Source organism: Temnothorax curvispinosus, unplaced genomic scaffold (genome assembly GCF_003070985.1).
Source record: "Temnothorax curvispinosus isolate PA1 unplaced genomic scaffold, ASM307098v1 QBEX01009828.1, whole genome shotgun sequence".
Taxonomy (NCBI): domain Eukaryota; kingdom Metazoa; phylum Arthropoda; class Insecta; order Hymenoptera; family Formicidae; genus Temnothorax; species Temnothorax curvispinosus.
Window position 1 is genome coordinate 161,157 of NW_020219608.1, and position 25,635 is coordinate 186,791.

Below are 25,635 nucleotides of genomic sequence, written 5' to 3' on the forward strand. Positions count from 1 at the left end.
TTTTGATTGTCGCGTTTGCGCGGTAAATAATTCGATTCTTAGACCATGCGTGTTGGAGCGTATCGACAGTATACGCTCGCGGATATACTGTCTGACTAAGAGCGGAAAAACGTGCCCGAACCGGGTGGACACGTAAACTATGCGCCACCCACTATTATTACTCAATATACTTTGCATATCTTCATCAAGCGCGAGATTACATCGGGAAAGCGTGCCGTTTTTTCTCACATTGTGTACCCGAGGTATTCGGAGGCCTTAGAGTCAACATCTAGAAGCATCGAGTTTCGAAAGTTTCCTAAAAATCTGAAAATAACGAAGAAAAATAATAAATTATATCATATAGAGTTACACAATAATATAATTTATTTATATTATACTTATTTCCAAAAATAAATAAACAAAAAATAATTCCCAAACTTTTTGTCTCGTCCACATTAAATATTGGTTAAATAAAAAAAGATTTATGTTTTTTAAGATCAATACTTTCAAAAGAGTTATGTCAATTTATTGTTATTTGTAATGTAATTTGTAATATATAATGTTTGATTTACGCAAATGAAAATCAAGGACTATTAAACAGAACTGTCAAGCAATTAATGGGAAGTTATATTTCAAATTATGCGATCTTTGTTTGTAAAAAAAAAAAATCGACTCATTCCTACGATCGCACGAATTACTCTTTATGAATGAGTAAATTAATCGTCGCCCAAGTTAATCGGAGTTTGATCCAAGTCATCTTAAATCCGCCACTTGTTCGCGCGACGCGTGCAATAATCGTTTGTGACTAATTTTAGCGTGCGATTTTTCACATAATGCGGCATTGCCGAGAAACGGCGTGATTTCATAGGATAGCTGCGAGCAGGGCAGGGCACCGCGTGCAGCAGCGCCTCTCAAGGCTTTTCGAAAGCCTTTATACCGCGAGTAAATTAATAGACGCGGCAGGCCGCGGTAATAATGATCGTCCATTACCGTCGCGCTTCTATTCGCCATAAATCTCGCCCACCCGCCTAACCTGACTACACGCTAAATCCGTTGTTCACCCGCACACCTGCGACGGTCGTCGCGTATCGATCGCTGTTCGATCGACCCAAATAGCAAAATCTATTATCAGTCGACGAAAAAAAAAAAAATTAACGATCGCGATACACGTAAAAATTATAGAACAACTTAGAGACCGCAGAAAAAGTTACTTATTAATAAAAACGTCATAAAAATCAGTTACACCATTTCTTTCGCGATGAAGTAATAAAATTATGGCTTTTTCATTTTTCATAGAATTAGACTATCGTTTTTTTTTTGTTTGCCTATTTTCTATCTGTTTTATTTAACGCTTGCGTTCTGTCTGAAATTAAATATATTCTCTATATGGAGCTAATTACATTTCCATTAATCGTGAACAACGAGGTTGACATCGCAACAGCTAGCGTCAAATGATTTCCAATTCTGCAAATTAGAACGTAAAGTTTATGTAAATATTTTTCACGCGGGGCTCTGTTTGTCTAGTCTTCGTCCAGGCGGCCGCGCCAGTAAAAAATCTTTCGCGCTGTCAGGAGACTGACGTTTTCTGGCAGAATTGAGGCGCTCTAGGAGTGCCTATAGAGAGGAGCGCGACACGCACGCGGATCGAATGTGCCGGCGTGACGCGGTAAGGGAGTGGTGCGCGTACTCTCCCTGACAGTTTCATGTCAACAAATGTCGCGGCCGAGGCGTCGCGCCCAGCCGAGTCGAGCAGAGCCAGCCTGCCTGCCTGCCTCTGCCAGCCAGCCAGCCAGCCAGAGACAGCCCCGGCGAGATCCGCCGGCGCGTATTCGCGGAGTCGCGGCCGCGGCCAATCGCGGCGACGCGCGACGTCACCGCCGGCCAATCGGCGCGCGCCGCGGTGACGACGCGGGCTAAATATAGCCGGTATATATCTAGGCCGGTCGCGACCGCGAATTATCCACAGTCGCGCGCCGGCGGCCGACGGAGGAGGATAAGTGGAATATCGAACGGAGCGGATTTTAAGTGCGTGCGCAGTGCGCGAAGTGCGAACACACCGGGGCGCCGGACACCGAGACGTTTCGAAGGTAGGAATCCGATACAGATGCGCCTTTCAAAATCGAAACGTCCGTCTCTTTCGTTTAAACGCAATAAGTTTCGCGTCGAAACAAACCGACCGCGAGAAGGTAGCTGCGGAAGGAAGGAAGGGAGGAAGGAGGTGCTCTCGCGTCAAATTCGAAGCACGTGTTCGCCATAATAAACATGAGCTCCGTTCGCAATAAACACGGCTCGTACGGCTATTCTCGAGCCGCGTCCGAGATCGGCGGACAGATCGCTGAATTGTTTCGCGACTTTTGGCCAGGCGTGGATTTCGGTCGAGTGCGCCGCCGAGCGCGGCGTGAAGTGCGCAACGTACGGCGCGGCGTGACGTTGCGCACGCGAGATGATCGAAGTACGCGCGTTCGATAGCGTCGCGTGATCTGTACTATCTGTGCGATTTAATCGCTTTCTTTGGACTTTTCTTGACTTTCTGACATTATCGAAAGCGCCGGTCTTCTTAACTTCGCATAGAAATAAATAGATTATTTGATGCAATGTATTACTTTAACAAATTGTTTTATGTATATACATATATAAAAACAATAAACACATATTAATTACGATATATTATTGCCGAAGGATTGTTTCCGCAAGAAAGCAAATAAATAAAGATCGCGACGTTAAATACGACAGGCGGATGCACGCAGCAGTTTCAAATTGGGCGCGAGATATCGAGATCGCGTTCGATATATCGAGGGTATTACGTCACGGGGCCAAAGGGAGAGATTAGCGGCAGTACGCTTATGCCTTGACGTTTACATCCGATAAGGTTATTACGTGTCGGATTGACATAATGCCCATGCGCCTAAGGCTTTGTAGTCACGCGTGATCTCCCGCGACCGTCGCGCGGTCGATTTCTTCCCACGGAGGATTTTTTCCCCGATACACGGGGTTCGCGCGTATGCACGTGAGATTCAAATCGCGGCGCCGCCGCCGATACTCCGAAGTTAGACGTCAGACCGATCGCGAGCGCGATTTGGATTGATTTACGTGGGTTTTATAGCCACGGGCTCGCAATTGCTCAAGGTCGCGACGCCACGAAGTAGAACTTCGCTGCCATCGTAGTTGCAATGTTGCCACGAGAGCTCGCGGTGGAATACATATCGCGCGTTTAAACGCGCCTCGTGTGCACTCGCTCCTATTCGTTGAAAACATTTTAAGAACAAGAGAGAAGGAGAATTTAAAACTCGCTTGTTCCAAAAGCATGTTTTAGAGCTTTCAACTTTTTTGTCCAGAAAGTCAAATTAAAATCTTCTGGGGAGGTATAATGACCGGGGGGCTAAGTTTTGTTCGGTTTTATTTTTGTAAATCATATGAAGACAAAAGATCTTTATTTTAAAATTCTTTGATCTTATAAAAATCCAACGTAGCGACAATCGAATGACAAAATCAAAGGCGCAACAATATATATAATGTCGTAATTTCTTGGTGGGTCAGATAAAATTTCACGGGGGCCCGCGGGCCATAAGTTGAGGACCCCTATTTTGGAGGCATTAATTCAAGCTATCTCTCTGCTAGTATTTCAAACATCTTATCTCACAATGTCATTCATTAATCATTACAATTGAAGAGTTATAACTGTTTCTCTTTCCGTCTTTCAATTTTGTTATTGGAGATTAACGATGAAGTGAATTTCTCGATTATCTCAGAGAATGATTTCTGCACTCGTTTTACGAAGAATATTATTATTTGATATTTCTAACAATTAGATTACGATTACTACATTTTAGAATTATTTCTACTGTATCTACATTCCTTGCCGCGTTTTATCTTTGTTTCATCTTTGCCCCATTTTATCTCTTATATTTATCTCTCAATGTCTCTGAACTTTCGAGCGAGTTTCTTTCCTCGAAACTGGTGTTCGCGAGAGAGAATAAAGTGGGACGAGGCACTCCGCGCATTGTGCGCCTCTCTCATGAATATGAATGCGCAATCGTTCGTGTCTAAGCGCGTGTCTTTGAAGTTGGCTATCTATTATCGCGTTTACGAGATACGGCGACTTGCAGCGCACGGACGAACGAGCGCGGGTTAGCAGCCGCCACGATTTGTGTGTAGTTAGCCCGGTATAAATTATTTCGGAATTTAGAACACGCGCCCGAAAATAATTTGTTTCCCAGAGAGCCGCCGACCTCTCGTTCGCGTGTTCCGTGTGACGTACCTTCGACATATCGACACCGCTCCTGACAAATCCCTCGATTTTGTAAACGTGGTTCTTCTTCCTCCGCGATTTTGTCAGTAGAACAGCGATAACAAAAGGGTAAAATTAAAACGCGACGAATATTTAATCGGGCTAATCAATGCCATTCCTCGATCTTCTTTTTTTATCCAGAATCAAGCTGAAAGAGGTAAAAAAAGTAATAATTAATGAAACGTATAATATTACCAATGTACAATATGCAATATAATAATTACAAGACAATTAATATTCATTATGAGCTACAAAAGTATAGTTATTAATGTAGGACGGCACGCATGATTATTTCTTAAGAAAGAATTGCTCGTTTTACGCACATATACATGTGTGCATATATCTGCATATATGTATATGTATACATGTATAAATAAGAAATTCTTATTCATCAAGAAATGATTATGAATACTATCTATATTTTTGCAAACTGAAGTTGATAGTTGTAGGTAATAAAAACGATAAAATTTGATGAATTGTAAAAATTAGACAGTTCAGTCTATAGACTGAACTGTTGTTGCATTTCCTATTTCTGGATTTTAAATTATTAATAATTTATATATATATATAATATATTTTATAATATATATATATATATATATATTATATGTATATGCACAGTGCATTGCACAAGCACAATATTTTCCTCAGAGCGATGCGATAACATTATTGCACATCTTCCTTTCGATGAGGTAAATGAACCAGGTATGGGATGGGATGGGCGTGTCGTGTAAAAACTATCGTTACTAAATTATATGATGGATAATATAGAGTACCATTATACGTGCATACGATACTTGTGAGATTATCAGTTAAGATCGCGTGGATGAGAGCGCTAAAAGAAAGGATTCTAAAAAGCGCTTTAAAAAAAAAACATTCAGTTAAAGAACTATTTTTTAAATATTATATATATATGTGTGTGTGTGTGTGTGTGTGTGTGTGTGTGTGTGTGTGTGTGTGTGTGATGTGTATGTATATTTTTTCTTTTTACATAAATTACAGAAAGTAGAAATCTAAACTAGGACAAGTAAATAGAAATTTATTTTAGGAAAACGATATAGATTTATATGATAATCTCGAGAATGCAAAAGGATGAGAGAAATTAATTATGTGTATATTAATTAAATTTTTCTTGAAAAATATTCTTAAGTTTGTAACACCGAAAGAAATTATTATAAAAATTAAGAAAGAGTTACAATTGATGAAAGTTAGCTAAATTTTCGCAGCGCATTTTTTTATCAGTCACACAAACAGTTTGGCATTAAATTGCACGTCTCCAATGTTTGCTTTCGCCGGCAAACTTCCTCTGGCGTTGATAACCTTTGCAGAATAATAATCTTATCTCGCGCATTTGCTATGCAAAGTTACGAAGGTAACCACCTCGATGCTATCTGCTCCATAATTATTGTTAGAAGGTTAAAGCCAACATGTGTGATGTGACAAACAAATTTCTTTAGTAATTTGAAGGAAATTCGAATTAATAATTATTTTTGAATTGAAATAAATATTGAAATGTTGCACGATCTTTTTTTTTATATAGTTTCGGTATCATGTTACTTGCGAATGAATGCCAACTTGGCGCTGACTGTAATAATCGTATTGATGTTGTAAACTAGTTATTTCATAACGATATTAAATAAGATTATCAAATGATGAAACATCTTTGTCGCATTAAATATAAACAAAAGATCTAATATATCATAAATACAGTTTCACGTATAGATTAAATCTCGAATTAAATATATATGTACGGAGTAATCTGAAATAATTCTTGAAGAATTACGAAGAATAATAAAATTAAGAGGAACAAAATGAATCCATTTGTCATTGGTCGAAAATTATCAATTTGCCGCATAAAAAATTTTTATTTAACTAATTCCCAATTTATAACTCCGTCAAAGTCTCAAGTCCAACTTAGGTGTGAACGGTTTTTTTATATGCTTGCATCTTTCAAGCTTAATCGACGCTATCTAAAATTAACAATCGCGATTGTACGACACAATCGACGCTAAACGTTTTTGGGCTGGGCGATTCGTCTGTCATTTAATAATACGTATCTGTTGCTCGAAAACGAGTAATCTGAGCATTAAAAAATATTGTTGAATGGGGAAACCCTTTCATGTGGAATGTGCTCCTCGGAACAGGCGGGAAAAGTTTTTACGCCGTCTTATGCGAAGCGTGGATAATCATCGGGTAACTTAAATCACACGCTTCGCCTTCGCTAATGAATGGCTATTCTCTCTCGTACTCCGTAATTTTTGTCGCCTGAATAAGACGTTAGACATGCCATAAATGTGGATACGCGAATATCTGTTTATTCTGGAGCGAGTCCCTTACGAACAGCGTCATCGCAAACGAGTTGCGATAGGCCAGCTATTTTCAGGCATTGTAGTTAGATAGAATTATATTTTTTATTTTAATATCACATATAGAGACGGCGCGCGCGTGCATATATTAATATAATTTTATACAATACATATATATTTTAGAATTTTTTTGATTTAATAACTTGAATTAATTTCGAGAAATACGTATTATATAGGTAAAAACTTGCTCCAGTTTCTCTTTTTTATTTTGATTCAAGATTATTCGTGTTGTGATCTTTGATTTTGCAACAAAACCGGACTTACGTGAAATATACGAAATAAATTGATTACGTATTTATCGTTAAGCGTCGCAAATAAGATCGGTATCGCTTAATGGCTTATACGAATAATTCCGCTCGATAATATCGCTATCGTAACAATATACGAATCGATATGTTTGCTTAACGCAGCGGAGCCGTTTTTATCTGTACACACGTAAGGTAAATCTCCCTTCCTCACCCGGTATCCTTTCTCGAAAGAGCCGTACTGTCATTTCTCTCTCCGCGTTGCGTTGTATATTTGCATTTTAAATTCAATCGCGAGACATTGACGCCCTTGAGCGGTAATGGACTCTTTCTTTCTCCCCTTACTCCCTTTCTGTCCTCTCCCCCCTCTCATCCCTGTCCGTATCTCATTTCCTCTCTCTTTCTCTACTCGCAAATCCACAGTTATATCATCTCTCAGCTTTGCTGTAAGCCGAGTAGCTCATCGTTGATAAATCGGTTGCCCCGTCTTTATTCTTCACTTTTTTTCTTATATTCGTATGCGCTGCGCGACTGTAAATTTAGCTCTAACCCGCTTTTTAACGGCATGGCGCGAGCGATCGACACGCGGAAAAAAAATATACAGGACAGTTTGAGGGATTAAGAAATACGTGATGTTCGCAAATTTTTCGTGCCTTCCGTCTTTCGTTAATTTTTCGATAAATTTTCGGAAAATAAGTAAGTCGGGAAGAATTTATGTCTTTAGTGAAAAATCAGAAAATTCTGTTTTTAACAAAAATTTTGAGGAAGAGAAAAAAATTTTATATTATATTATCTTTTTTTTTTATGAAGTAAAAGTTTCTTATTATTTATTGTAATAAAACTTTTTATGTGCATTTAAAAAAAAGCGCGTGATTATAGATATCAAATTTAAATAGCATGTCTATCTCTCTATAATTTAAATAACCATATCTAACTTATAAGATATAAAAATAGATATAACTTCGCGTATCTATACATAATACATGTAGATTATTTATTTAAAATTTAATTTTCTTATATATTTTACTTCAAATTTTCCCAATTTCTCAACTTACCTTTATTTAAAATTCTGCAGCCTTGCTTTTTATTTATTATTTATTTTTACTTTATCTCAATATTTGTCGAGAATCGTCGAGTTTAGTGTATAAACGCGATTGCATTTAACTAGAAATATAATTGCAAATTGGAAGTGCATTCCGATAGTTTTGCTATTATAACTAAGAATCTCATAGAGCCGTAAAAATGCTGTTAAGCTTTACGATTCTTTGAAAATCCATAAAATCTAGCTCTCCCGTGTTCCTTAGAGCTGAGTTATCTCACAAATTCGCGCCCGTATACCAGTTCCTTGTGAAGAGGGCGAAAGATGCGGGCTTGGGGGAGGCCTCGATCCCCATCATTAATCGTTCGTCTCCATTAAGGTTTTGTCTCTCACTTTCCTCGAAACGCCATGGCAGCGGCAAACGTTTTCTCGATCTGGAATCGTCGTCGATATATCAGGACCAGCAAGAGCGGTTCGCAATTGCGATTAATCATCTTGTAATTTGCAGAATGATCTTAACGGCGTACATAGCAGAAGCTCGATTATTCGAGCGTTATTTAACGAATGTTTGATTATTCTCGAGCGGTGTAAATTGCTCGATTATGTACGAATAACGATGTTCCATGAAGACATTAATGGAGCGTTTAGATAACGTTCCAATAATCAAGACTCTGCTATAAATCTGTGTTTTATTAAAGCGATCAGAAAAAGAAACATCGAAGCGCAAAATGTGTTCCTCGTGTGTTGGCGGATTATTCGATTTGCCGCTCGAAAAACACCACGCCTGCATTCACCTGCGCCACTTTCCACCCACGCAATGTTCCCGAATCGCTTCATTTTCGCCTTTACGCATATAGTATAAGGGATCCCGAGATCGTACCATGGCGACTGCCATTTTCTTTCAGCCCTTTTAAAAAAATCCTTTACGTCATACGGTTGCGTGTTGAACCGTGCGAGTCTCGTCGAGTGAGTAAAATTTTAATAATATCTGCTCTCCTGTTTTATGCGCATCTTCGAGAAAGAATAAAATCCTATTTTTATCGCGCACTTAAAAAATTATATTCTCATTTGGACGTAAAAGTGCACAGTTTAAGACTTATATGATACTATTTATATCGCTATTAATTTTGACTACACAGAATATATAAATGGATATACAAATCTATTATATAAATGATATTTATTTTATGATACACATTTAATAGATTAGCGATAAAACTGAAAAACGGGTGAAGGACGTCGTACAATAAGAAATCAGTGAAAATCACTGAAAGCTTCTCGCTATAAAAAGATTTTACGAACGTGCGTGCACTCACAATGCCACTTGCCGCAGTGTAAACTCGTTTTAGTAATTTTCCTGGTGATCTTTCGGTCAGCTGAAGAGTTTAAGTGTTCAAGCAAGGAAAGTGTCATTTTACACGATAATAATTTGCGATAGCGATACCGCGTTGCGAAAACGGATGTTAAAGGACTTAAATCATTTGCATATACAGTAATCTTGTCAAATTCGATACGGAAGAAATGTCAGGTATTTATATAACGGACGTCTGCATATTCAACTACGATATTCAGGATATTCTGTCTTGGATAAGGTCAAAATAAAATTCTGCCGCGGATGATAGATCATCTAGAATGGGTTTATAGGCGAGACACGCGCGCGCCCGGTTATAAGGACGCAAGGACGCGCGCACGTATACACACAGGCGCGAGCGTGCGCAGGACGACGCGCGTGTACACATGTGTGTCGTTCGCGGACAGGAAGCATAAATTTTCGACGTGAACTCCAAACACAGTTGAGCGAGAGGACACAGCAACAATGTGCGTGCGTGCGTGCGTGCTACGTTTCCTACGTTCCTAGCTTCGTAAAAATAAAGGATCTGCGTGAGCCTGCGAGCCGATACGCGGTGAGCAAAGAAATAAAATTTCAATGTTTGTCGTTCGTAAAACTGACTTATTCTAAGTCTGGCTTTTTGACGATCTATAATTCACGACGGAGCTGTGTGCAGCTCGGAATATAGAAATACGAAGAGTATTAGAGTGTAAATTCATATGTCGCGAATTCTGTTATTAATTTTGCGATAAATTTTAGATTTAATGGACTTTAAAGATTTTGAAGACTTTGAACCCTCGGAGTAGCTTCCATCATTTTCATTTTCTTAAATAAACAGTCAAGCTATGGCGTAAAGTTAAAAACATTTAACTTTTAATTCTAATAATTCAGATTTAGAGTCTTTTTCTCATTTTTTTTCTTTTTGTTTGCAATACCTATATTCACAAATTGCTACTTGTAGGCATTTTACCGGACGAGACAAAAGTTAGTGGTTTTTCAAGGTAAACTCCTTGCTTATTAAAATTGAATTAAGCACAATCTAAATTCACTAAGTGCAGAAATGCCACGGGTTTACGGGTGTCGCGTCACGGTTCGCGACGCCGCGCCGCGCCGGTGAAAAGGACAGAAAAAGGACGGTAATTCGCCATAATTAAAGCGGTATAATTGGGATGGATAGCGTCGCGCCGCCGCGTCCCTCGTCTCGTGTCAGGCCTTTGTGTGTTTGCTCTCTACTCCTCTTCGTCCCATTTGGAGAGGCGGAGCGAAAATAATCCTGTCTTTTTTAAAGCGCAACATGAATTCCGTTTAATTGTACGCGTTGCTAATTTTTGCCGGCTTTTCGCACATCGTGTCGGACGTTAAAAAGAAAAAGACTGAAAAAATGTGATGCTCATTTTCTACTTTATAATCGTGTTTTCCGCTGGAAGATAAATAATTATATGATTTCCGAGGAAAAGTTAAATTAAATTTCCTGTTCGATTGTTAATTTCAACGTCGGTTCAACTTCAATGGAATCATAATTCAAAGTCTATTCCTTGCGCATTCGCGTGCGCTCCCGACGCGATGTCGCGAATCGAAAGGTCCCGCTTGCACGTGTTGCAATCGCGAATTTTCGAGCTGCGCGCGCGGCATATTCTGAAAAGAATCGCCTATCTCTCGAAACGGGATTCGTATTTTTAGAAAGTACTCTTTGCAGTATACCGGGTAAGAGTTCGCCTGTAATCCCCCGAGGGGAGAGACATTGACCTTTCGAACTCTTTTCTCTCGTTGAAATTCTTGCACGAGCATATTGTATATTGTTCTCTTCGACAGGCTCGTGCTTTATCACTTTTCCCAACCGCAAGATGAGAAACCACGCGCTTCTCTCTGCCACCTTACAATTAACGACAAAAGCCACAGATCTTCGACGATTATTACATCGCTATATTGATATATCTTGTTAAAAATATCTTTGCAATTAATTTGTTTATATAGGTTTGTCTTTACTTTATTTTTTATTTTCTTTTATTTACTTCCATATATATATTTCTACATTATTTTTCATTATCTTTTTTATATTATATAATTACTCTTCCGTTTTATCTTTTACTGAGTTTTTACTTAATTGTATTAATGTATATTTAATTGTAACTGAAGAACTGTTTTATCGTTGATATAAAAGTAATAATAATAATTATACGACAATGATTTCCATCTGTTGTAAATCGACAAGATTTTAGGGAACTTTATATTTCTTGTGGGCTTTCACGATGACACATATCATGATAAAACTTCCGGGGACATTATGTCGATCGATCATGTCGCACGTGTGTAAAATACACAGTTTGTTCGCTCGTATATGAGGGGATAGTCTATTCTATAAATCTATATTATCTTAATCTTTTCATCTCCGCCATAAATCAAGCGAATATCCGTGTTCATTTGCCAGCAAATTTTTAACAATTTTAATCTATTCCTTCTTTGTTTTTTTTTTTAATTTATTTTTATAACATAAAAGTCGTATCTATTTCTAAAAACTACTTTGTTCTGAATTATATTGTTATACGTATTTATAATATAACTATATTTTCGTTGTTTCATTTTCTTTAAAAATAAAGTTTGAGGTAATCTAATAAATTTTCTTATTATTTTTTTTCGCCGTTTTAGCAACTTTATGGATATTCCGGCGGATTTTTAGCATTCTGGAGGTGGCGAAGCTGCCTGTCTCGTAGCGAGGACAAAGTCTCCATTGTGGGATTGTCGATTTTTGCGTATTCATTTTTGGGTAGAGATATCTAAAACAGACGGCACAGGCGGAAATTTGCCGTAGCCCACATCCGCGCTTTTTACACGAAAGAGGCAAAAAGATGTTAGTCGTCGTCGTAAATTGACGCTCGTAAAACCGTTCGACTTTAATGCGGCTTTCATGGGATTTCGACGTGTAGTCCAATTCGCCTCCTCCGCAAGAAGATTTTGCTATTTTCTTTTATTCTTTTGACGTTGCTTCAACAGTTCGATGTATATACAATTTTTAGTTATTCACAAAATTTATCGACAGGGTTTTTTTTAGAATAAAATATTCCATGTATAAGAAAGAATTTTCTGTAAAATTTGTACAAAAATAAGAGGTAGAGAAGAGAGCGATTATGTAAAAGCAAATCTTTATATAAATCACGTATATTGTTAGAGGGATATAAATAATAATTTATTTTTTAAATAATGCGTTTAAAAATAATTTTTAAAATCTTTGTTACGCGTCTTAATTTCTTTTCTCTTTGAGCTTTTTTCTTTTCATTTTTTTATTGATTAAATTGCGAATTTTCTTGACGTGATGGATATAACATCTTTAATTTAAGAACATTCTTGTCTTCCTAAATCACATAAATTTATGAATCTTGTATATGTATGTATAGCAGACGCGAAACGTAATGATACTCTTGAATCGCGCGTCAATCGGTTCACTAACCTCCGCCATCCAAAATATGCGGTTGGTTCCGCGTTCTATATCGCGATATGTAATTATTCTGAAGTCTGCACTCGAGATCACATGCGTTACACGCGGTACGATCTTGTCGGAATTAGGCCGCCCACGTTCGCTCGTCGTCGACACGTCGAAAAAGCGCTATAAAAGCTTTCGGTGGCCAGATGGGCACCGGTTGCGCAAGCTCCCTTTCTCTCTCTCTCTCTCTCTCTTTCTCTCTCTGTCTTTCGCGTTCTCTCTCTCCTTGTCCTTCTTCTTCATTTTTTGTCGCGATCTATCTTCCTGCTTCTACGAGAAATGCGAAAGCGATTTTGATTTGCGACATACGCATATTCCATCATTAAAAAAAGTAATATTTCTATATATAATACAAAGTACTTTTTATAACAAGACACAGATAGAATATTTTTATCTAAATCCGAGAGAAGAATAGAAGAGAAAGAGGTAATTTTACATCGTGTACGGAATTCGGAGTTAGAAATGTGAAATACATATGTTCTTTCGAGAAGCTCTCTTCCAAATGTCTCTCTTTCCTCCCTTCCCTCCTCTCTCTTTCTCTCTTTCTCTCTCTCTCTCTCTCTCTCTCTGTCTTTGGGGAAAGATTAATTATCATCTACTCAATATACGTAAGGAGGGGAAGGATGCTGGGATCGAGATCGAGCAATATGCAGGGATTCCGAGAATTAGATACCGGCTGCTTCCTAGAAACGAGGCAAGACGCAACACATGCCGTATAATATATGTGCATATATACAATATATATATATATATATATATATATATATATATATATATATATAATATCTATTTATAAAAAACTATCCATTGATATCAGATTAATCTTCAAGAGATATTTAAGAGAGAAACGATGTTTGATTTCGCGAGTATTGTTTGGAATGGCCATTTCTTTTGTCCTTACTGATTGTGAGAAGACCTTAAATTTATTTTTATAGAAAGTTCAATTAACTTACACAATATTTATACAGAAAAAGTAAGTATGTAAATTTGGTGGACTAAACATATGTATTATTTCAATTTTTTGCCTACTTTTGAAAAGTTCTCGAATACATAATACAACTATATGATAATTATGAAGTTAATATGCAGAAATAAATTAAACAATATGCATATATTTATGCTTAAACCGTAGAGAATATTATAAAGAAGATTTTTTGACTTTTAGATTCGTTTTTTTTAATTCGATAATATAATTTTTTTTTAACTTAAAATGATGTATTCTTGTCCTTCTGGGTTGAACAAATTTCGTGCACTGTGTTTCGGAGAAAGATCTTGGGTAGAGAAAATCGGTCGAATACCGGCGAATCTGAATGTGCCATACGTCAAAATCAAACGATTCCTATTTATAAGTTTAACGGCGCGGTAAGCCAGCGGTGGCTTCGATCGGACACCTGTTCTCATTCAAACAAACGTGAATTATTATTTCAAACTGCAACGCTGCCAGTAAACCGCCAGACATCTCCGCCTGCGATTTTGGGAGTAACTTACCATCTTGTATCGTCTTTCAACCTACGACAAAATCTATACGAATATTAACAAAGAATGCTATAAGATTTTGTAATGCGCGTTCAATTTAATTTACGACTAAAATAAATAATATTTTGCCAAAAATATCATTTAATCGTTAAGTTACGCAAAGCCACTTTTATTGTTTAACTCTCTTTTTTTTCATATTCCATAAAACTTTTTATAATATTTTACTTTAAGATTTTCGTATCAAATGAATATATTGAGAGCTAAATTCTTGTATACAGAATTTACGAATAAAAATTAAAATACTTAATATATTTACAAATATGTGGAATATATTTCCAAGATATAATTTCAAAAAGTTCGAAGATTAAAAATCAAGGTCTATTTATTCTTGTTCTTTTTGAGTTTTGAAATCAAAATGCAACTGGTAAAATGTCTGACTTAACCGCCATTAAAAATGCGAGAAGAGAAAACACACAAGCGTGTGTTTGCTCAAGTTCTCTTTCGTTTCGAGCGCATCCCACGTCTTCCACCTCGGTACATATAGGTCACTGGGTGCCGGAGAGGACCCTTTGTCACGCGCGCGCATGTGGGCCCCGAAAGATCTCAGGCCTGAGGAAGTCGATGTTTCTTCTTTTACGTTCTCTTCTTTTTGCTCGCGAGCAGAAGAAACGGGCGGAGGAGGAAGAGGAGGAGGAGGAACCGGAGTGGAAGGTTGAGAGAAGGAGGAGGAGTTGCAAGGGCATTAGGCCCCCCCGAATACGGAACGATAAAATTCTTATGAAACACCCGCATGTGCAGACAGCGAAAGGGAAAAGCGGTCCTCCTTCTCCGCGATTAAGCAACTCCGCGACTATAGCTGGAGAATTTGATGTCTCCGGTTAAAAAAACATTTAACCGTCGAAAACACGTGGCATTCGCCATTGATCGTAAATGTCTTTTTAATATCCTATGTTTCTATTTCTTGCTAAAGTGTCATTCCTTCGAAGATGTAAATTCTTATTCAAGTGCTGATTCTTAATTAACTTACAATATTCTGTAGTTTCCTCTAATTGTATGTTTCATTCTTATTGATTTTGAATTAATGGATGTAAAGCATTTACAATATCCTGTATTAATATTGATTGTGCTTGTTCAAATAAATGCGCGAGAAGAGTGAAATAGCGACCGGCCGGAAGTTGCGAATTCTCTCCGAGAGGATTGTCAGCGAGCGAACGCGGTGATGAGCCATGTCGCGAGATCTCGACGCGTTTGCGCTTCGGAGAAAATATGTATCTTAATGCTATCTTTAATGATTTATTCACGGAGATAAAACAGCGCTACGAGTGCCGGCGCGATTGAGAGGAATGTAGTGAATTGAGGTCGAAGCGAAGTGGAAGACGCGAGATGCGCGAGATGTAAGAGTGTCAGCATCTTCGAGAGCTCGAAGATGCTGAGGAGCGACACGTATGTAAGCATTAATTGAATCGCGTTACGTAATTCAACGAGAGATTTCGAAAAAATACGTTTCCTATACAAAAAGATCATAGTTATTCCTTTTTTTCGGTTGTAGAAAATTTTCTACAATCCGGGGCATAATCGAGCGAAACACATCCTTTAAAATACTTTTTTACTGCAACAGAGCTTGACTTGTCAAGAGAGTTGAACGCGATATGGAATAAAATTTCGAGACAACATGTAAGATCGATACGTACAGAGCAATACTCGACGGATATACAAATTGGATCTAAATTTATTCATGATCAATACCTATACTCTGTACGAAGTCGCTGATTCATTACCACTATCTGATAGGGTAACGTTAATCGATGATTTATAAGATACGAAAGACCGTGAAAGTGACAGAGCGACGAGTTGTTGTTAAATATAAAAGTTGATAGTAATTGAAATAAATTTCTCGAGTTGGAACGCAACTGTATGTATGCAAAATATCTTCGTAATTATGACAGTAAAACGAGGTATAAAAAAACTTTCCTTTTATTAATATCTATTTATAATTTATACTTATTATATTTATATCTATTTATATATATGTATTTTAGCACGCGTGATTTTATAATATAATATATAATTATAGCTATCTACATATTATTATAACGTTGACATTTAAAGTTAATTTATTTAGAGATATTTTAAATTCTTTATTTTGGAATGATCTAAATTTGCTGGTAAAGACGCTACGATTTTTCTACGCATTTCCGGCGTTACGTAATCCTGTCATCAGTAGTCCGCGCTCGTAAAAATATTGAAGTATAATGAATACCCGGTGTATCCGGTGCGTAAAAAAATGTGCGAGAAAATTCGTCGTGGGTGGGCCACAAGCAAGCAAGCCGGTGAGCAAGAACTAAAAGGTTGTCAATCCCTGTCAAGAGTAATTTTGATAGACGCGTCCACCGGAGATCGGCCAAACGCAACCAGACAGATAATCAGTCAATTTTTCAACGCCTAATTGCGGTTGAAAACGCGGCGTCGAAAGAGAAACGGCGTAAAGAAATTCTTGAATTTGATCGAGAAAAAAATAAAATGTAGTTTGTCGATAAGACACTCTGATTTTTCTCTGTGCAATTTGAAAAGCATGTGTTACGTAATCCTTACGAATGATTTGCGCACAAAGATATTGAAGTATAATAAAGATCCGGAACATTAGACGTGCAGTTTTCCGCCCGGCTACTTTACATGCTCGACCACGCTTACTAAATACGAAGTATAATAAATATTCATATTTATTATACTCTTATAATTCATAAATATTTAAATCACTCATATAATTCACAATTTATGATTTTCATATAAATTATTATGATTCGTATGTATAATATTATGTTGTAAATATTTATAATTTAATTTAAAAGCTATACGCTTCTGATAAAAAAAGGGAAACAAATAGGAGTGAAACGCTTATGTCCAGTTTCGTGTTCTTATATACTTTTGTCTGAACATGAAAAATTAATTATTTGGTATTTGACGCATTAACTTTTTACATTGTAACAAACAAGCAAAAAGTGTGTCGAATATGAACAAATATTTTAATGTATTTAATTATTAATTTAAGATTAACGTTTTAAAAAATGAATTGTAATACCTATTAAACGCAATTGGTGGAATTCTCACCGCTCGACAAGATCGTCTTCCTGGTCATATCTCGTTATCGGCAATTCAATTGTACAGGTGCTGCCGAGTCGGCTCGGTCCGTAGGCGGGTGCATGTACATACATCGATCATTGATAGATCGCGAAGGTTGCGATCGCATCGATAAGAATCTGCCGTGATGCGGCTACGGTATTGATGTCCTACGGGAAAAAGCAAAGATACATATTTATATTTTAGTGTGATTTTAGTATTTATATTTAATATTTTTAAAATGTGACAGTTCAATATTTAAGCTATGATATTTATATGAAAGATATTAAGTATATATTGTGTATATCTAAGAAGATCTTATTGTATTACGAAGATACTTTATTACATACATATATGTAATTCGAGATGTAATTGTGAAGAAGGTAGTTGCGTAATACAATTGGAACTTCTTGGATGTGCACATGTATAAGTATATGTATATATACACCTAAATATACTTTATAATATAAAATATTTATAATATAATATAAAAATGACACTTTCAATACAAAACAAGCATGTGTTGCACATTTATCTATTGGCGCTTTTGTGTCACTGTGATTATGAAATAGTACGTATATGTGACGTGAATATTTCGATAAAATGCGCGAAATAGACTCACGACTTTCCAGATAATCGGATTATTCATTTTCGCGATAGTGCGCCAAACAAGAGTAACTATTATACGATATATTTCACGCGACGCAATAACCAGGCGTCAGTCTTTCTCGGGAATTCCGGAGACCGAAGCACACGGAGCAAGCGATAGAGAACGACATCCTCGTTTGCGGTTTTCACAGGATAATTTATTTTAAGAGTTCGCACGGGTCTCCATGGATCTCGGCTTAATTATAGGCCATGTTGAAAGGCCCTAAAATTATAGGCTCGCTTTGGTCCTTATAAATATACGTGTTTCGTTTTATGTGCAGTTGTTTCAATTCGATCTTCTGCGCTTTATTTCAATCGTAATAAAGACAAGTATGTGCCAATTTGGCACTGTCAAATTGCCTTTATTACTATTACATTCTGATTTTTTATTCGTCAAGTCAATATCTGTTTTTCTTTCTTGTGTTTATTTCAATCTCCTTCAATTTTCTTTATTACTCCAACCTATCAAAATTGCTACTGAAACTAATTTTAGAATCCAGCATTTTCGAAATGCCTAATTATATGTATATCTCCAGAACGCTTTCAGATTTAATTAATTTAAATCAAAATTATAAAAATATAATGACTTAAGAAATAATTAATAAGCATAAGGCCGCCGAATGCATACATTTCAAAATTCTCAATTTTCAATTCTTTTCAAACTTTAATTTTCTGTAAATTTTTTTCATATTTTTTTGCTGAAGAGTTAATAAAATAAAAGCCAAGAATAAATTTCCTTTTTATCTTCGAAACATTCAATTAAGCTTAGCACGCTTTCAGGCTTAATTAGTTTCACGCGACGCTCTTTGGTTGGTATGTCCAGGTTAGATAAATGGTGAGAGCCCAGCACAAGCCATGTACAATCTGAACGTGAACGTGAATCCCAGCCCGACCGGGGCCGCGGGTCTTCTCGGTGTCACGGCGGCGGCGGCCGAGGTCACGCCAAGGACACCGGAAATCGTAAATTCGCTGATCGCCATGACCAATCCCTTCGAGGGTTACGGCAGCGGCAACGAGAAGGGCATGCGGGACCGTACGGACTCGACCAGCAGCGGCGAACCGAGCCCGCCAAGCGTCCAGCACACCTGTAGTCAGCTTATCAAAGAAGGTAAATGAAGAATACATTCTCGACATTCATTATATCGTACTAATTGTTACATATATATGTGAATGTGTTCCAGTGAGTAAAATTTAATTGCGAAGAATTTCTAAAAAATAAACTCGAGAAGTCGACTTTTTTTTTTAATAACAAGATAACAAAGATAACGGACGAAAATCTATTAAATATATCGTGAGATTTTCACAGAATGTTAATTTAATAAAATTCAATATATATTGAAATATTTGTACTCTTAAAAAGTTAAATAAAATAGTAGGTATATGTATACGTATGCATGTAGGATGTGTCGAATATTTTAGATTTATCTTGCATATTTATCAAGAAAATTAAAATTTGACCTAGTACCTAGCAAGAGTAACATATTTAATTTTTTTTTCTAAATCTGCTATAAAATAAATATTTACTCTTTTACTCTTGCTATTTATTTTTTTATGTGTACCTACTTTTGATAAATCTCGGAGCAAATATTAATTGCTTCATATTTTTTATAAAGCACGCAAACGCGAGAAAAGTCTGAGCTAAAAAATCTAAGCGAGATTTGCTCGCATTGCACCCACTTTATCCACATTTTACAAATGTCAATGACAATATAGCGGGTTATTCTGCTCGTTAACATAATGTACTTCTCTTTCCTTTCCTCTTTAATCTTTTTGCCTTCACTATGTACACAGCGCAACGCATTAAATAGCAAATCCTGTTCCTTTCAAATTACGGATTACGCAACATACGCACACACGCAATCACAAAGGAGGATCGTTATCGTAATTGCCTTTGCGGTTTTGTTCGCACCGGTGGCGCTGATCTGTTATATACTAACTGCCAAATTAATTAATTGAAATTTTTTTAATTGACTTAACAGAATAATGTAGAATACGTGGATGTGTGTAGAGTGAAGCGACACACAATCTATTATCAAAAATAATAGATTGTGTGCCGCGATCGCTGACACAAATTATCCTTAATTATCGCGATTTAATCCCTCGAAGGTCACGAGAGTGTCCTTGTACCGCGAGGAAATATTAGCGATCACTGTCATTTTCTATGACATTATAATATACGTGCGTTGCAACACATTTTCGAGTCCACTCTCCGGAAGTCTGTAATTTATTGTGGCATTAAGGAACACAGACGAAATAAAGAATTATATTCGCGCAATCTATTCGATCTTTTGATTTTATATAATGAATATGATTCTCAAGTTATTTTTACACATCACAGTTAAAGTTCTCTTTATGGTTTCCAAAAAATGAGTAAAAGAAGAAAATGAATTGATGAAGTAAAAGTCATATAGAAAATCTCAGAAAATGCACTGTTACAAATTTTAGTAATTAAAAAAAAATTACAAACCAATTATTTTGACTGTCTTGATAATTCCAGTGCAGTACTTTCGATGATGCTAATAAAAAATCTTGCTATCTTTTAAAGTTAAAATTATATTGGAACTGAAATAAAAAATCAGATTTAATTTAAACAAATTTTTATTTTATATTTTAATGCGAAATAATGAGGAAAGGAACTCCTCCTTTTCATTACAGCGTCTAATTATTTTCTGGGTAATTTTAATGGATTCTCTGTTTATAGCGAGAATGATGGCTATTTTGGCCTCGGTAATATACCTGGGAGCAAAATTAATCAATGGAAATTAATTAAACTCTCCTTTGGACAGGGCTGAAGTTAACGCTGCAGACGAAGAGGCGGGCGAACAGTAGTGGCGACGACAGTAAGAAAAAGACGAAGAAGGAGGACGGCAGCGGCGCCGACGACGAGGAAGAGGACGAGGCGAGCAACAACAACAACAAAGCTGGTGTAAGTAAATCTTTGCATTTCTTTATTATTCTCCTTAGAATCAACTTCACGCAGAGTTTTTTTTTTTCGAAAGCTTCTTGGTAAGAATTGTCACTTTTCATACTCATTCTTAACCCTTTGTACCTTTTGATTAATTCTTCAACTTGATTATATAAATGATATTAAGTATCACAAAAGTAAAGAATCATTAGTTAATAGCTTATCTCTTAGGAATTTTTAGAAAATAAAAATTATTTGTAATTTTATTTATTGTCGAGGAAATGCTATTAATATTAAAATTGCAAAATTTATAGCTTAATAAAATATTTAAAGTATTCAATAAAATAAAATTAATTTGGACTACAGAGGGTTAAAATTCCAGATTCTGTAGAAGATAATTTCTTTTTTTTTTATAGGATTTTTATGTAGTTGATGATTTATAAACAATAAATGAAATTTTATGATTGCCTTTCTCTGAACTTTATTTCCCAGTCCTTTCCTTTATTAATTCTAATGTGAACATTCAGGGAGGAGTAATAAAGTAAAAGAGATGTTACGTTGCATTATAATTTCTAATAGAAAATTAATAGATTATAATTTTGATATAAAATCAGGAGAAATTATACATAAAATTTTAACGACTTGGTAAAAAATTACTTGATATCTTTTTACTGCAAAAAGGAATCCCTGAATCTTTTCGGTAGTATTGATTTTCCAGAAAAGTGACAATTCTGCTCACTAAAAACGAAACTGAAAAATATGCAAGCAAATTAAAAGCATAAGATATAACAAACTCGAATTCGTATAAAAATCTTACGAAGAAAAACAAATTAACCGTCAAATTTTTATTATTTTTTAAATTATAGATTACATATTTTACACTCACGTGTAAAAAGTCTCCAATTATTTTGATTTGATTGAGATAGTATTGTTAGATCTGTTCGTTTTAATTGCATTTTTCACACTATACCTACTTCTTTCTTACTTTCTTTCAAAAATCTAGATGTATATAATACTCGTTTTATTTTAATTTTTATTATTTATATAATATATAAAATGATATAAATTGATCATCAAAAGAAATGTCACATGCAGAAAAAGTGCAGTTAAAACGAGCAACTTAAGTGGTTGAATGAAACACGCGCGAATACATAGCGACTCGATTCCATCTTAGCAATTCTGGCAATAGCTTAGAGACTCGTTCCCAGACCAGACAACGAATCCTTTCGATTCTCCTTATGTCCTTGGCTGCCGTTGCGACTTAAACTCGCGTGCGCGAATAAATTAATTCCGACAGGCGCCGTGTGTCCAGCCATTTTGGCAGTTTCGACATTCGCGAATTTGCATGCCGCACATAGAATCGTTTGTTTACGGCACGAAATGCAAGCTGCTAAAATTAGCGGACTCTTGAAAGCGCAAAGAAGTAACGCGCTTGCATTTTAATCGCTATACGGATCACGTTTGTAATCGCGATTTAAAAAAATTATACATTTCTATTCTTTTAATGTTTCCATTTCTATTTTCATGTCATGTTTTTGAGTAGATTTCACGCTGCTAACATTGCTATCCTAAATATATAGGATAATGAATACCGTACGTGCAACTCCGTAATAAAATTTCACAACATATATTTCGTATTTTATTTTTAGAGTAACTCGTAAGTATATAACACCGAAATTTATTAATCTGTACAGAACTGTATACATTGTGAACTTTACAAATAAATTTTTTTAATGAAACATTAAATTTATCGTGACTGTTAAGAAAGGTCAGGATATGTTTAAATGGTTTAAATATAAATAAGATAAAAATGAGTATAATAACATCGTGGCTTAAATATAATTCAGAAGTGCATTATAACATGTACTCGCATAACTCCTTATCCAAAGATCATGCCGAACTCCATTCGAATCCGCCGTTGATTAACACCTCTATGTCTATCCTCGCTAATTCTTGCTAATGCGCGTGAAAGTGCAACGAGCTGCAAACCATTAGAATCTTCTCTCAAACGATTTTGCCTATCGTTATTATTCAATAGACAAGCGATGAATTTTTACATAAAATATTTGCGCGATTTTCATCGATCAAAATCACAAAAACCTCAAAATATAGGGACTCAGATACAATTCGCGTCTAGATTTTTTAACGGCGAGATTCGGAGAACACCCAAGAAATTTCCCAACTCTTTTAAGAACTCCTTTTCACATCTTCAGGACATTAAAAGCTTCGCGAATTGTAAGAATATAAACAAATAAAATCTTTTAACGATAAAAATAAAGATTTCAGAAATCTTGCTTCTCTAAAAGAAAGTAGCCGGGAACGAGAGTACCCCTTCTTGTCTTTTGCAAATTGGAGAAGTCCAAAACTATTTCCTGTATATAAACTCCTTTAAGGCCTCTTTTAAAGCCTCCGACATCTCGAAATTTCCGACATCTCAGGATCTCAACGGGATCTTCAAGGCCTACTTTTTACATCTCAAAGCCGGGATTTCAAAAGTTCCAAACCCGAAGAACCGAAATAACCGCAATTTCCTAAAAACAATTGAAGATACCCAAGAAATTTCCTTATTCTCCCGAAAGGATATGGACATCAGGATAAAAAATGCGGAAATCCTTTGCTCGTTGCAGCTGACGCCGGAGGACGAGGAACGGCGCCGGCGGCGGCGCGAGCGCAACAAAATTGCGGCGACCAAGTGTCGGCTGAAGAAGCGCGAGAAAACGGTGATTCTCGTGCAGGAATCCGAAATCCTCGAGACCCAAAACCACGACCTGAAGTCCCAGATCCAAGAGTTGGAGACACAGAGGCGCAGGCTGGTCGACATGCTGAGCCTCCACGGTCCTACCTGCTTGAAGGGCGTGGACACGACGTCGTTTCAGCAGTTCGCCGAGCCCCTTCATCTCCCCAGCTATCAGGACAATTTTGTGCCACAGCAACCCCCGCCGGCCCTAAATCAGCCGCAGAACTGCGTCACCGAGTATCCGGTGAAGGTCGAGGAGTACGAGACCGATTTCTACCGGCAGGGTAGCCCCTTCGTGCCGACAACGTCGGACGCCGGTTGCACGGTTTAGCGAAACGGCGAAAATCGTTTTTCTTCGCCATCTCGAGGGAGGGAGGATCGCCGAGAAGCCCGGAGCGCGTGTATAATAATTGAAGGTTCTTGGAGTATTAGAGACGGTCTCACCAACATTAATTTAGTTTAGCCAAGATACAGAACTTCAAAAGATATTTAATTGTAAGGCCGGTATTCATAGTCACTTCAGATCATCTTCAGATACTCCGTAGCTAATGAAACGAGTCGTACAGCATCTAAAGATAAACTTGAGACGATCTTAAATATAAGATCTGACTATGAATACCGCTCTAAAAGATATCTGAGGAACATACTTTCATAAAAAAAATATATATTTTTTTTGTTCCACACAGATAGATGATAATATTAACGAAGATTGAAAATTATATGGTGAATGTTAATTGTTGGTGAAACTCTCTTCGCGAATTCAATTTTAAAGATATTTTGTATAAAATTTCATTGAGAGTTATGAGAAAGTGTTTGAAAGAAATTTTAATATTTTATATTAATATCTATCAGAGTGTATATTTTATATTACATATTCTATAGTTTGCATGTCAGAATTTTTTATTTCACATTTTATAAATTCTAGTTATTAATTAAGTAGAATATTATATACACACAAAAGTTTTATTTTTGAGTTATATTTTTCAATGAACAATATACTTTGCTCGTTGAAATGGTTGGCGTCAGGATGCCGATAACGGCAGGATTATAAGCATTCCATGTACAAGATATCGGAGAATTGAGAAAGTGATTTCGTTGATTATCTTTAATTCTTATCTCGTTAATTTTTTTTAAATTTAATTCTTAACTTTTTAGTTTTTTAAACGAGCCATCCGAGCTTCTCACCGTTCGTCTTTCCCGATCGTAAGTCCGTAGCTCGTAAGTCGATTATTATATCGTAAACGCGAACAATGATTTTTATCTTTCGTCTTCCTCTTCATATGTCGATCTTTCCTCTCCCTTCTTTCTTGTTTCACCTTTTCCCTTTTTTTTCTAACGAGCTCTTGTTATACTCGAAAAACGTTCGACGTAGAGAACGCTTGAAGACATTCCTTCGTAATAACCGTACTGTGACATTCTCTTATAAGGCCTTTAATTAATAATATAATCGATAATGTAAGATAAAGACGGACTGTCCAGCGATGCTCGCTTTTTTGCAAGAATTATTGTTACTGTTATTTAGGATATCTGATAAAAATTATTAACTTGCTATATATTAATAGAACAATTTTTTCCGCGATTAAGAATATTCCTAATTTTTTAATTATGTTAATTGCACTATTTTTTTAATCTTTTCGAAACTGATTTCAGTTTCGATAATTTTAATTAACTAAAAATAACTCGCTTCTCTATTAGCAACGAGACTTTGAAAGTCTCTCGGAAAGTCTGCTTCTATATTTTTCAGCGAGTTCGGACTCGAATACAATATCCTCTTTATTTCCTTTTTCATGCTCGTCGCGCCGATGAAAAAACTAGTGAGACGAGTGAGCATCGCTAAAAGATATTCCGTTGTTAAATAATAAGCGAAAATCGAGACACCGCGTCGAATATTGACGACAATTGGAGAGAATTATTTTCAAAGCGCTTTAAACTCACACTTGTCGAAAAACTCGAAAAAGCATGAAAAACTTTAAAACTCTCGAAATGGGATTTAATATTCGAAAAATTTGTTTGAGATTGGTTTCGAG

The 25,635-nt window shown here is 36.4% G+C and overlaps 1 protein-coding gene across 2 annotated transcripts; it reads left to right on the plus strand.

The window, feature by feature from the left end:
* The first annotated feature begins 1,954 nt into the window (after positions 1–1,954).
* On the plus strand, positions 1,955–24,439 carry LOC112459406 (activating transcription factor 3). Of its 2 annotated transcripts, none has more exons than XM_025023478.1 (4): positions 1,955–2,066; positions 18,790–19,074; positions 20,753–20,892; positions 23,451–24,439. In XM_025023478.1, the coding sequence occupies exons 2-4, from the start codon at positions 18,822–18,824 to the stop codon at positions 23,937–23,939; spliced, it is 882 nt and encodes a 293-aa protein (XP_024879246.1). In that variant the 5' UTR covers positions 1,955–2,066; positions 18,790–18,821; the 3' UTR covers positions 23,940–24,439. The 2 variants fall into 2 exon arrangements, with proteins under 2 accessions (XP_024879246.1, XP_024879247.1); XM_025023479.1 differs by having other exon boundaries at positions 23,499–24,439.
* The last annotated feature ends 1,196 nt before the right edge of the window (positions 24,440–25,635 follow it).